The 13,614-nt window shown below is 39.6% G+C and overlaps 1 protein-coding gene across 1 annotated transcript in view; it reads left to right on the top strand.

The window, feature by feature from the left end:
* The window catches only part of REL (REL proto-oncogene, NF-kB subunit), a 36,797-nt gene that overhangs the window by 19,874 nt on the left and 3,309 nt on the right, over nt 1-13,614 (top strand). The window contains exons 5-7 of the mRNA XM_081100846.1: nt 11,390-11,530; nt 12,640-12,744; nt 12,852-13,064. Coding sequence (XP_080956972.1) covers nt 11,390-11,530; nt 12,640-12,744; nt 12,852-13,064 — 459 coding nt within the window. The remainder of the gene's footprint in view (nt 1-11,389; nt 11,531-12,639; nt 12,745-12,851; nt 13,065-13,614) is intronic.

Genomic DNA, 13,614 nt, shown 5'->3' with positions numbered 1-13,614 from the left:
GGTTCTTCAGAGGTGTTCCCTGTATGAAATAGTGTGGCCTCCTGTTGTGGTTGGGCCACAGCTGCTAAGGACACACTGGTAGGCGAGGCTGGTTCCTGGCTAGGGTGGCTATGTAGCTTTGCCACAACTGTTACGGGCACACTGCTGTGTACTGGTGCTGACTAAGGCCGCCTGCCAGGTGTAGCAGGGAAGGAGTTGCTTTGGAGGGGTGCCAGCTTGGGTGGGTCATCAGGGAAATTCCATGGTGGGGTGAATAGTATTAGCATGCCCTGGCCAGTGTTGGTCAGTTGGTTGGGTGGTGGTTGTCCTGAGCACCGAATGGTTGCTGTTTGATTCCTAGTCAGGGCACATGCCCAGGTTGCAGGCTCTATCCCCAGTGGAGTGTGCAGGAGGCAGCCGATTGATAGTTTGCTCTCACATCAATGTTTCTCACCCTCTCCCTCTCTCTCTAAAAATCAATAAAAATATTTTTTTGAAAAATATTGTTAGCAATGTTAATGAAGAGTGTCAGAAACGGTACTTGGTAGTGTCAGAGCAGCTAGGTAGGAGAATAAAGAAAGAGACAGTTGGCGCCCACTAGCACTTCTGACTCAAGAGAAAATTCCAGCAGATACCTGTCCCTCCAACACACACCCTAAAAGTAGTCACTGTATCACTTTCATACATGGCCCAGGTGCTTTTCAAACTGCTGCCTCTGCACTGGGGCTCAGAGCACAAGCTTGGTTTCCTCTCAGCCCTTCGGCTCTCCCAGATGTAAGCCCTGTTGGTTTTCAAAGACAGATGTTATGAGGGCTCCTCTTCCTCTTGCAGGTTCCCAGGTTGGGGCGCAGACCCCTCACTCTTTACGGGGGTGGGGGGGGACTTCTGCCATTGTGATATTCCTCTCACTTGTGGGCAACTGCATGGGGAATGGTAATAGGGTAGGCCCTAACTGAGTCTCTACCCCTCCTACTTCTCCATTGGGCTTTTTCGTTAGATCCGTAATTGTGGAAAATGTGTTCTGCTAGTCTTAGGTCATTCTCAGAGATACGTCTTCTTTATGTAGTAGTTGTAGTTTTGGTGTCAGTGAGGAGAAGTGAGCTCAGATCTTCCTACTCCACCATCTTTAACTCAGAGCAAGAGCCTTGCTCTTGAATGCCGTGTGTGAAATGTTATTCCTTACAGTTAGTGCACTGTCCATGCAACAAACGTGTCTCTGGATCCTTTCAGAAATGTTCTGTTTCTTTTTGAATGTGGGTGGCCTTTCTTTTGCCACTTTAGCAGACAGTATGTGCTCTTCTTTCTGAATGTTGAATAGGCATTATGTCAAGGTATTGAAGTGCATTTAACTCAAAAGCATATTGAACAGCGAAACTTAAAGCCCAAGGTGGAAGTTTAGAAATAGTAGAAACTATACAAAATATTTTCGCAGCATATTTCTGTATATGGCTAGATATTTACTGTTTAGTGGATTTTAATCACTGTATATTGTTTCACTAGATAAATGATACCACGCTAAATGCTAGCATTCTACACCACAGTAGTCTCCTTATAAAGTCTTCATCAGCTACTTAAATATGCATAATTAATGAATTGAACATCTATAACATTTTCAAAACATAGATTTCTTTGTCATACTTAAGACATCCTTATTTTGTTGGTTTGTGTTTTTCCTGGATGAAAAAAAATTTAAGGGGATATGATGAAAATTTAAGGAATATTCTTGTAGACACATACTATATGTTTATAAGCCATAAGGTTTGTATCTCTTTTCTCTAGGTCTTTGTTTTTCCTGCTATTTAGTATAATGTGGAAAGCAAAAGTCCCCTTCTTCCCTGTCACTCTTAACTCTCCAGGGGAAATCACTATTAAGTTTGATGTATATTTTTCTAGAATTTACTTTATACTTGTGTAGACATATATACACATAGTATTTTTTAAATAAATGGAATCATACTAATTGCCTGTTCTGCTTCTTTTCCCTGCACTCTGGAATATATCTTAAATATCTTTCTATATTAGTACTTATAAATCTATTTTAGTTTTTAACCGTATTCTGTTGTTTCGGTGGGTCATAATCTGTTTATCTAGACATCTATTAATGAACAGGTTATTGTTCATTTTATTCGAAAGACTTCACTGAATGTATACTTTGAATTCTTGTGTGATATTTTCTTAGGATAAGTTTTCAGAGATTTCTAGGTCAAGAGTATACTCATTTAAATTTTTGATTCGTTATTGAAGGCCAAACCTTTAAATAGGCTATCTCAGTCTAGATCAGGGGTCCTCAAACTATGGCAATGCGGGCCACATGCAAATACAAATATTGTATTTGTTCCCGTTTTGTTTTTTTACTTCAAAATAAGGTATGTGCAGTGTGCGTAGGAATTTGTTCATAGTTTTTTTTTTAAACTATAGTCCGGCCCTCCAACGGTCTGAGGGACAGTGAACTGACCCCCTGTTTAAAAAGTTTGAGGACCCCTGGTCTAGATGATGTATAAAACAGGAATAATTTGGTATAAAACAAGATTATAAATAAGAGCCACCATTAAGTACTTTTTATATTACCCAAGAGTAAATGTTAAGTGCTTTATGTACACTCTTTAATTATTAACAACAGTACTGCTTCACAGAGAACATATCTTCTTAATAATATAAAAGCATAATATGCTAATTAGACCAGACGTCCTTCCAGACGTCCTTCCCTCCAGACAAAGCCACAGCAGGCAGGCAGGAGCCGCGGCAGAGGGTGGCAATGAGAGGACTGGGGTCCTTGCACGAATTTCATCTGATAAAGGTTATCCTGAGTACTCAAAATAGCTGATTAATCATCCATCTATAATAATAAAAGCATAATATGCTAATTAGACCAGATGTCCTTCTGGACGTCCTTCTAGACAAAGCTGCAGCGGGCGGGGGCTGCAGCAGAGGCGGCAGAGGGTGGAGGCCGGGGTGAAGGCCCTTGCATGAATTTCATTAGTCTCAGGTGTAAAGAGGCATATGGGTCATCTGTGGAAGATCTTGGGTTTGGGAGGGAGAGGGTATTGTTTATTTTTCGAATCCAGAACCAGGCATGATGTTAATTATAGACACTCATATAGCACTTAGAATAGTTCCTAGTACATAGTAAGTGCCTTACATTAAATAGGTTTAAATATTATATAATATACATATATATAATTTTTTGTTGTTAATCATTACCCAAGGATATTTTTTCCATTGATTTTTTTTCCCTCTTTTTCTTTTTAAATGTTTTTATTGATTTTAGAGAGAGGAAGGGAGAGAGATAGAAACATTGATCAGCTGTCTCCTGCATACCCGCTACTGGGGAACGAGCCCACAACCGGGGCATGTCCCCTGACTGGGAATTGATCCGGCAACCTCTTGGCATATGGGTTGATATTCAACCACTGAGTCACAATGGCTGGGCTCCATTGAGTTTTACAGAGAGTAAAAGGGAGGGGGAGAGACAGAGAGAGAAACATCAATGTGAGAGAGATACATTGATTGGTTGCCTCCCACATGCACCCTGACCAAGTCAGGGATTGAGCCTGCAACTGAGGTACGTGTTTCTTGACCGGAATTGAACCCGAGACCCTTCAGTCCCCAGGCTGATACTCTAACCACTGAGCAACCAGCTAGGGCTATATTATATTTTTGAAATCATTTTATATTTTTCAACTACAGTTGACATACAATGTTATATTAGTTTCAGGTGTACAGCCCAGTGATTAGACATTATAATACTCATTTGGTGGTGATGAACTCTTTAGTTTTTTCTTGTCTAGGAAATCGGCTGGCAGTCTTATGGGAGCTCCCCTTTTACTAGAGAACTAACTGCCTTTCTCTTGCTGCTTTTAACACATTATGTTCCCAGTCTGTTTTGTCTTCTGGATGGAAAGTATAGTGTCAATCACTGGTGACTGGGCGCTTAACATGTTAAGAGTCTCTCTTTTTCTTTAAAATTTGGCACTTCAATTATATGTCTTGGTGTGGGCCTCTTTGGGTTCATCTTGTTTGGGACTCTCTGAGCTTCCCAAGCTCGTATGTCTATTTCCTTCACCAGTTTAGGGAAGTTTGCTGTCATTTTTTCAAATATATCTTCAATTTTTTGCTTTCTCTCTTCTCTTTCTGGCACCCCCATGATGTACATGTTGGTACACTTGAAGTTGTCCCAGAGGCTTCTTATGCTATCTTTACTTTTTGGATTCTTTTTTCTTTTTGCTGTTCTGTTTGGATATTTTTTGCTTCCTTATCCTCCAAATCTCTGATATGATCCTCTGCTTCATCTGCTGTATTGTTGATTCCCTATAATGTATTCATTTCAGTTAAGGTATTTGTTATTTCTGACTAGTTCTTTTTTATGTTTCCTAGTTCCATTTTTATGTTTCCTGTCCTTTGTGGATGTCAAAGTTCATCTGCTCTTCCCCTAAGTTCATTGAGCATCCTTATAACCAGTGCCTTGAACTCTACAACTGGTAGATTGCTTCTCTCCATTTTGTTTTGTCCTTTTTCTGGAGTTATGTTCTTTTCTTTCATTTGGGACATGTTTCTTTGTCTCCTCATTTTGGCAGCCTCCCTGTATTTGGTTTTATGTATTAGACTAGTAGCCCGGTGCACAAAATTTGTGCACATTAAAAGGGAATTAATTGCCCTAACCGGTTTGGCTCAGTGGATAGAGCATCGGCCTGCAGACTTAAGGGTCCCAGGTTCGATTCTGGTCAAGGGCATGTACCTTGGTTACGGGCACATCCCCAGTGGGGAGTGTGCAGGAGGCAGCTGATCAATGTTTCTAACTCTCTATCTCTCTCCCTTCCTCTCTGTAAAAAATCAATAAAATACATTTTTTTTTAAAAAGGGAATTAATTAGCAGAGATATTTTAATATTTCTGTTTGCCCTTTCTCTTTAATAGAAGTGTGAGAGATGAAAGGGAATTAGTAAAATGTATATGAAAATCATATATAAATTTATTAATAAATAAACAGTAACAAAAGGATATAACAACAGAGGCATGATATAAAAAAGACAAAAACATGATATGAAAACAACAAAAACATGATATAAAAACAACAGTGATGCAAACAATGACTGATACAGTGATTAAACTTATTCTAATATCTCCTTGTACACCATATTAAGAGTGAAAACACTTTCAGAGTGCTTGACTAATTTCCCTTGTGATGAAGTACTTAGAACTTTAACTGTAACATCACATGCTCTTCAAACTCAAGAGAAAGCAACATATAACTGACCATGTGCAAAAACGGGTTCAGGTAGGAACATGCTTATACTCTGTCTAGAGTTTGTCCTTGTGATTTATTAATAGTCATCACAAATGCTGGCATCACGGGAAACCATCATCGAATCAATTTAAATGGGAGGCCAATGTCAGATGGGGACAAATTAATTCTTGGAATCAGAACAGCCTCTCCCTCTGCAGATCCTGTTAATACTTCAGCTTCGATAATGTTAGGTCATAACCTTTTGATAATAAATCTGGTACCATTACAAAGACCCCATTTACTATTGAGATTTCTCAATAGCATGATGATTGCACCCACTTTCAATTTTAATTTATGACACGGCATTCCCGAAGGAGTAATACTACTCAGAAATTCAATGGGGAAATTTTTCTTTGTTTCTTTGGGATGGGGCCACAACATTAGTAACAAAGAAACAGAATTAAAACTTTATTGTGGGGAGCCGCTACAGTGTTTTGGACAGGTTCAAGCCTTGGACTGATGAGAGGGCACAGTCCTCTCATTGCCACATGCAAGTCCCAGCTTGGCGGGCAGGGCCCTCCCAGCACAATTATAGCCAAAAGCTGTAGTTGTAAGCTTGAACCTATGGTTCGAACATCCCACGTGCCTGAGTGATGTAGGCTTGATAGAGTTCAGGTGCATGTAGTTGAATAGGATTGAAACCCAGGAGAATGTTTGTAAACATCTTGGTCACGCCCTTACTTTGCCTCGTAGCATCTGCTATAAAATAAAGGCCTAGCTGTGGGCGTGGTCGCTTTCTCTCAGAGAAGCAGCATCCCACCAAGACCTGGCTTTCATTCTCTTGTCTGTCTTTTCTAAGCCTTTCAGCCGCCCTACTCAGGTTCACCCCATGCTGGGGCGGCACACTTTAGAAAGATCTGCCTCCACGCTCCCAGGGCGGGTTCCTGCCTCAAACTCCGCCCTTACAGGAAACAGCTCCGGGAAACAGCTTGGGGTAGAGCGCAGCCATTGCCAAGACAACCCCTGTAGGACTGACTGACTTCCCCTTGGTTGCTGGCTATTCGTCTATATGTGATGAACACCACCCATGGATTTTATATAAGTAGATAGAGCTGCTACGTCTCCCGGGCTTAGTAGAATGGTCTTATGGAGGAGGTGTCCTATAGAGTCTAGTGGCATATCCTCTCTGTTCACCCAAGCTGGACATTCCAGGTGCACCCCCTTTTGGGCTGTGTACCCACCCCTGTTATAGTTGAGCCTTGATTGCTGTTGGCACATCAGTGGGAGGGATATACCCCCAGGCTGAACAGCCAAAAGGACTGGCTTTAGCCACGTGTAAGATCAGTTTTGCAGAGGCCCACTCAACAGAGCAGGACTTACTTCAGTGGGACTCTGGTGCCCACTGAGTCTGCCCAGTGAGTGTGTGCCTGTGGAGGTGGTTGGGTGGTGCTTTGATATGGCCCAAAATTGTCCCATGGTATGCTGGCTCTGGGACCTTCCAGGAGGTGCAGGCCAAGGTCAGCCACCGGCATGAGCTACAAAGTGACCTGCGGATAGCTGCTACTTGTGCTGGGCTTCGAGGTGCCCAGGAGAGGCCAAGCTTCAAACCAAGGTCAGCTGCCACTAGTGCTGGGCCTGGAGCCACTTAATGAGAGGTACAGGCACACTGAGGTCATATGCTGCTTGTTTAACAGATTCTAGGAAAGTTAGAAGCATGAACCAAGATAGGCCATTCATATTGAAAAGTCACTGTAGCCCAGCTGGTATGGCTCATTGGTTGAGCATCAACCTATGAATCAGGAGGTCACAGTTTAATTCCCAGTCAGGGTGCATGCCCGGGTTGCAGGCTTGATCCCCAGTAGGGGGCATGAAAGAGGCATCCAATCAGTGATTCTCTCTCTTTCTCCCTCCCTCCCTCCCTGAAATCAATAAAAATACATTTTTAAAAAAAAAGGAAAGAAAAGCCACTGCAAATAGCTTGGATGGGCTGGCAAATTGAGTGGGACACAAGTCTCAGGGAATCACCAGGTTAGGGTCAACTGTGTCAGCCAGGTTGATGGAGACTCAGATATGGCTCTGTGCGGGGAGGGCTCAGAAAAGGAACAATGGCCTCTGCCAGCACTTTTGTCTGGAAGAAAGCTCCCCATCCAGCTCTTGACCTGATGCCAGACAATTCAGTTCCTCCCCTGTGTCCCTGGTGCCTTTTAAGCTGCTGCCCCAGCACTGGAGCTTAGAGTGAGTGAGTCTGAATAAGTCCATGTGCAGGCCCTTTAAGAGGAACATCTGGAACTCCAGCAGCCCTATGTCTCACTCAGCCTCAATCCTTGTTGGTTTTTACAGCCAGAAATTATGGGTACTTCTCTTCCTGGCATTGGAACCCTGGGCTAGGGGGCCTCACTTTTCAATGGGGACCTCTGAAGCTGAGCTATCCCTCCTGACTTTTATTCGCTACACGTGAGTGTGGGACTGGCCTGTTCTGCATCTCTGCCCCTCCAGTCTCGGTGTGATTTCTTTAGTTGTCCGACTTCTGTTCAGCTAGATTTCAGGCGGTTCTGAATGATGGTTGTTCTGTAGTTTAGTTGTAATTTTGATGTGATATAGGAGGATGCAAGTACTGTGTTTACCTACATTGCCATCGTGATCAGAACACTTTTTAAAAAATCACTTTATTTTGTTTCCTCATATGTCTGGTTATTTAAAATAGAATATCAGTCATTGTATGTGAAAAATTGTAGGGATTTTAGTTCTAGGATGTTATCTCCTTTCAGAAGATTTTTCTTGTAGTGGCTGATTTAGGGTATTTGAAACTGGTCTTTCATCCGGTGAGTCTCTAATGTCCTTCCAGTTAACCCTTACTTCTAGGGTATAGTTGGGTTCCTCCAGGGACCTCAACCAAAGCATTGAACATTTATCAGATTCCCCATCCTCGGCAGACCCTGAACTCCCTGTTTTTCCCTTATAGTTTCTTGCGAGTTCATCTCAACCTCTCATCCTCTTAGCCACCTCTTACAAAACTGGCAGATTATATCTGCAAAAAAAGAGCCCTCTTGTTCTGAATTTACCTCTCTGGATTTCTGTAATGATTGTGATTTTATGGTATTGATCCCTATTCTTGGCACAGAGCTCCTAAAGTCCTTGGAATTTGCTAACCGATAAGAGCTAAAAAGGTAAAAAGAATGTCTGTTGTTTCCATAACAAGCCTCTTTAAACACATCTGAGTTTATGTTAATGAGGTCACTTGAAAAATACCTAATGATGGGGGGGGGGGGGGCGCTCTGGTTGTCAAAGGAACCAATCAATTGGGCTCTTAGAGTTGCACCATTCAACCTCATCCCTTTACCTCTGGAAAGAGGAAGGGCTGGAGGTTGAATTAATCACCACTGTCCAATGATTTGATCAGTCATTGTTCAGAATGAAGCCCCCATAAAAATCCTAACTGAAGGGGCTGAGAGAACTGGGTTGGTGAACATGGGGAGGTGCTGGGAGGGTGGCATTCCCCAAGGGTCATGGATGCTCAGTGTAACTTCTACGTACCTTTTCTTATGCATCTTTTCTGTCTGGCTGTTCCTGAGTTATTTTCTTTTAGAATAAACTGGTCATCTACTATGTCATTTTCTTTCCTGAGTTCTGTGAGCCGTTCTAGCAAATTATCAAACCTGAGGAGTGGGTCATGGAACTCCCAATTTGTAGCCAGTCAATCAGAAGCATAAGTGACCACCTGGACTTGTGATTGGTGTCTTAAGTGTGGGGTTGAGCAAGGTCTTGTGGGATTGAGCCCTTGCTTGTGGGATCTGTTCGAATCCCAGGTGGTTAGTGTCAAAACTGAGTTAAATTGCAGGACACCCAATTGGTGTTCTGAGAGTTGGAGAATTGCTATGTGTGAAAAAACACACAGACATCAGCAGTGAGTAAAGAGAAACAGGAGTGTTTTTCTTACAGTTCTTCTATATCCTAGCCCCATGATTCTTCATGATTTTATTAGCTCTTTGATGCCTTTAGAGGACTTTTGTTGCATAGTTTGTCCACCTTTTTTAGTTCTCATGGTACAGCTGATCCCAATGTGGTAATGTCACCTGCCATTACAAAAATAGAACCCCCCTCTGTTGATATTTACTTTATAGTTTTCTTCAGCAAATGTTTGATTGTTTACCAGGCCTTTCCTTAATTTTTCAGTCACTCACTCAAAAAGTTTTTTATTTTCTTAAAAGCTTAAGAAAATGTTTGATATGTATTATACATATGTGTTCCATGTTTAGTGAAGATGCATCAACATCCATTCTGCTTTCATGGAACTTAGCCTGATTGGGTAGAAAGAGGCATATGTAGAGGATAATTATGCAAGACATATTTAAAAAACAACAACTTTAAATGTGTAAGAGAGGAATATAGGTCAAGGTTGCACTGACTTAGAGAAGAAAGATATATTCCTTCCAGTTCAAAACATGGAGTTTTATGTACCATTTTAAGAGATTTTAAATGAACTTTTTATTGAGTCTAAGTTATATACAGTTAGATCTACCCAAATATATACTCCCATGGAACACCACCACCATCAAGATGAGGAACTTTCCCACTACCACCACCAGCACCACCCCAAAATGTCCCTGGTCTCCTTCCCGTCAATTCTCTCTCCCTCCTCTGGCCCCAGTCAACTATTCATTTGCTTTTTGTCACCATCAATTAATGTTTTCTAGAACTTCATATAAATGGAAGCATAAATATATTTTGCTCAAAATGTTGTTGAGTTACCGTGTTGGGGTCTATATCCAGAGCCTGTTCTTTAATGTATGCTGTCACAGTTTGTTTCTGTCACTTATATAGGTTTGTTTTTAAACTTGTCAGGTGCACTTAGCTAATAATTTATTTTTTGTATATTGATTACTCATCTTTGACATTCATAAACATTAATGTCTTGAATTCTAAATGTATAAAGCTACAAAAAAATGATTTTGAAGAGGTGGACCTCTCATTGCCTACATAATTGTGCCAGTAGAGTATGCTGCTGGGACACAGGTGTTTGGATCATACATCACATTTTGACCTTTTATTTGTATAAATATGTTCTAATAGACTCCTTCAAATGCTAGGCTTAATAATGATGGTAATGGGATAATTTTAAATCTTGTGATAGCTACTGAGACTACAAATGTAGTTTAAATAAAAATAGGCAAAATTATATTGTAGTTTTTATTATTGTCTGTAAGACTATTTGGATTTTAGCTGTTTTCAAATTTTAATACCCTCTTAAAAATAAAAGTTTTCATAAAATTTAATATGTATTTCATGCTTTTAAAAATATGACTATGTTGTTATGATTTATTGCCACAGCTTATGGTATTCTTTGAAAAGGCAGAGTAATATTTTCCTTTGGAACTGGGGTTTTTTTTCAGTGTCAATTAGCAAACATTATATTCTTTCATAAGGAATGTGTTTTTATATTTTCTAGAATTATAAAATTTTCCTGCTATAGGATTTGTTTGCCTTTTTTAAACAAAACAAATCTGTACATAAAATTTCTTATACAAAGAAAGCTACCTTATCTCATCTAGTACCTCTTGGCATTTAATTCCTAAAGTGTTGATCTAAACTTTAGTAGATACTCCTTTTGTCACTTGATGCAAAATATATGTAAAATTTTCTAATGGAGTTCAGTCTTTAAGAGCCTAGGCTCTGGATTCAGTTACCTGAGTCTGAATTTCTGTTCTGCCACTTAGCTGTGAAACTTGGGACAAGTAATTTCATTTCTTTAAAATCAGTTTCTCATTGTAAAATGGGGATGTTAGTCATTCTTGTACAGGTTTAGGAGATAATTTACAGAGTTTTTAACACAATGACTGGACTGAATACATGTATGTTGAATTAATGAAGGAATGCCTATTCTCTGTTGTATATAACCTACAACTATATTTGTAAAAATTTGATATTAATGTCAATTTGGAATTCTGCCCTAAATTCTAGGTGACTGGGATAGTTACTTCCTGACCATGGTCATAACTTCATGAATACTGTTAGTGACTGACTACATGATATACCGATGATAAAAGGCATTCTTGAGATTGTGTATGATTCTATTTTAGTTAGTGCAGATTTGGACACTACTCAAGTATATTGGGCAGGGAGGAGGACCTAGCAGGGATTTTAGTTCTATGTGAATATTCTAGATTCTTTTTTTTAATGTACCATTCAGTCCCTGAACCACAGCTGCTTGATACTGAAGATTGCGACCTCAATGTGGTGAGATTATGTTTTCAAGTTTTCCTCTATGATGAACATGGTAATTTGACGACTACTCTACCTCCTGTTGTGTCTAACCCAATTTATGACAACCGTAAGTACTTTATATTCTTGCGTTTGTAGCCTTAGCTTATTTTTTTTAGTATAGTATAATTTTTTAAAGTATTTTGGTACTTAGAAAAACAGTATGTCTATTACAGGAAAAATTCAAACATTCCTGAAGTAAATAACAGGAGGTATTCTCCTATAGTAAATCTCTAATTTCATTCTCCACAGGTAGTCACCATCCTCAGCTACTTATCTCACCTGTTTCTTCTTCATATATGTACAAATACATTATCTTCATCATTCACACTATATAATTTTGGCAACTTTTTAAAGAAATCATTACTGATCTTTAAAAAAACATTTCCCCCCCCTTCTTAGCAATGTATCTCGAATCATTTTTCCTTTCAGGCACCCTATTCTTTTCAGTAGCTGCATATTGCCTTAGATGGCTATATCATAATTTTATTAAATCATTACCCTATTACAAGACATTTGGTTTGTTTCCTTCTCGCTTTTTTTCTTTTGGCTCTAACACTTTGTACTGCAGTAAGTATCTGCATGTGTATATCTTGTGCAAGTCTTTAGCATACACTTGCAGAGTAGACGGTTGGCAAATGCTAGATCAAAGGATACTGATATTTATAGTTTTAAAAGATTATGAAATTGCCCTCATAGTGTGTGTGTGTGTGTCTGTGTGCGTGTGTGTACCTGTCTTGCATGTAGAAAGATAGTGGGACATAGGGCTATAAAGGCAGATCAGATTGTTATCACAGAGAGCTTTGAATTCCAGGGAGAGTTACTGAAATATTGACCCAGATAATAGGAAGCATGAAAAGGGCATTGCCTTAGGGTTATGGTCATGATTTAAGAAGATTAGTTTGGTGACAGGGTGTAGGAGAGTGGAAAGAATCAGAATTCAGAAGCAGGAAGATTTAATTAGAGGACACGTCATTGCCTAGAAAGTCACTCTAAACCAGTTTAGACAATGTAGTCAGAAAGGAAAGGGTCAGGCGTGGATGATTAATGTAGTGTTCTTAATGTACTTATACATTAAAATTCTTTACCTGTTCTATAGATTGTTTTCCTAAAATTCTCTCCATCAAAACGGAATAAAATATTAAGGTAGCGGCCCATTAAAAATCTCTTCATATTTAGGTGCTCCTAATACTGCAGAATTAAGGATTTGCCGTGTAAACAAGAACTGTGGAAGTGTCAGAGGAGGAGATGAAATATTTCTGCTCTGTGACAAAGTTCAGAAAGGTATTTGTTTTTTGTTTGTTTCATGGACTTCAGAATATATTTTAAATTAACAGATAACATTTTATTTTGTTTTCCCACTGATAGTTCTTTGCCTTCCTATTCACTAGATGACATAGAGGTTCGGTTTGCGTTGAATGACTGGGAAGCTAAAGGCATCTTTTCACAAGCTGATGTGCACCGTCAGGTGGCCATTGTTTTCAAGACTCCACCGTATTGCAAAGTGATCACGGAGCCCGTGACAGTGAAGATGCAGTTGCGGAGACCTTCTGACCAGGAAGTTAGTGAGTCGATGGATTTCAGATATCTGCCAGATGAAAAAGGTGTGACTTCTTAGTGGTCATGTTTTATATATTTCTTAAAATTAGGCCTTGTAATAACATTTTTTGGTAAGATACCTTGAAATACAGGTGGTGGTTGTTTTTCATAATTTACATTTCTTTGCCTGGTAGTTTTTCATTGATTTTTCAACCGGTTGATCTGTGTGCTCTTTACACCTCTTTCTTAGGAAAGGAATCTGGAATAATTTCAGAGTATCTAAACTGTTTGTCAAAATTTGTTTTATAGTTGAGGGGGTTTTTATAGATAGCAAACTTGCCAGAGAGTAGTCTCCATTTTGGTCCTTTTCTGCCTTTATTGCATTAGTTGACGTTGTTGACTTATAGATGTTAGAAGAAAGCGAGATGAATATCAAACTGTTTTTTACTAAGAGAAAAATACCCTTATCACTGGCGTAGGACACACTCTGCAACATCTATTAAGTCCATATTATGTACATTTATTTAAAGCATTTTTTATATAGGGATAAAAACTATTTATTTTTTAAAGGAGAAGAAGCATGATGATTCATTCACATGCTTTCCTGGTTTCTTT

The sequence above is a fragment of the Myotis nattereri genome (genome assembly GCF_964212035.1).
Source record: "Myotis nattereri genome assembly, chromosome: 10".
Taxonomy (NCBI): Eukaryota; Metazoa; Chordata; class Mammalia; order Chiroptera; family Vespertilionidae; genus Myotis; species Myotis nattereri.
The sequence above is the reverse complement of the archived record's forward strand: the minus strand, read 5'-3'. Positions and strand labels throughout refer to the sequence as shown.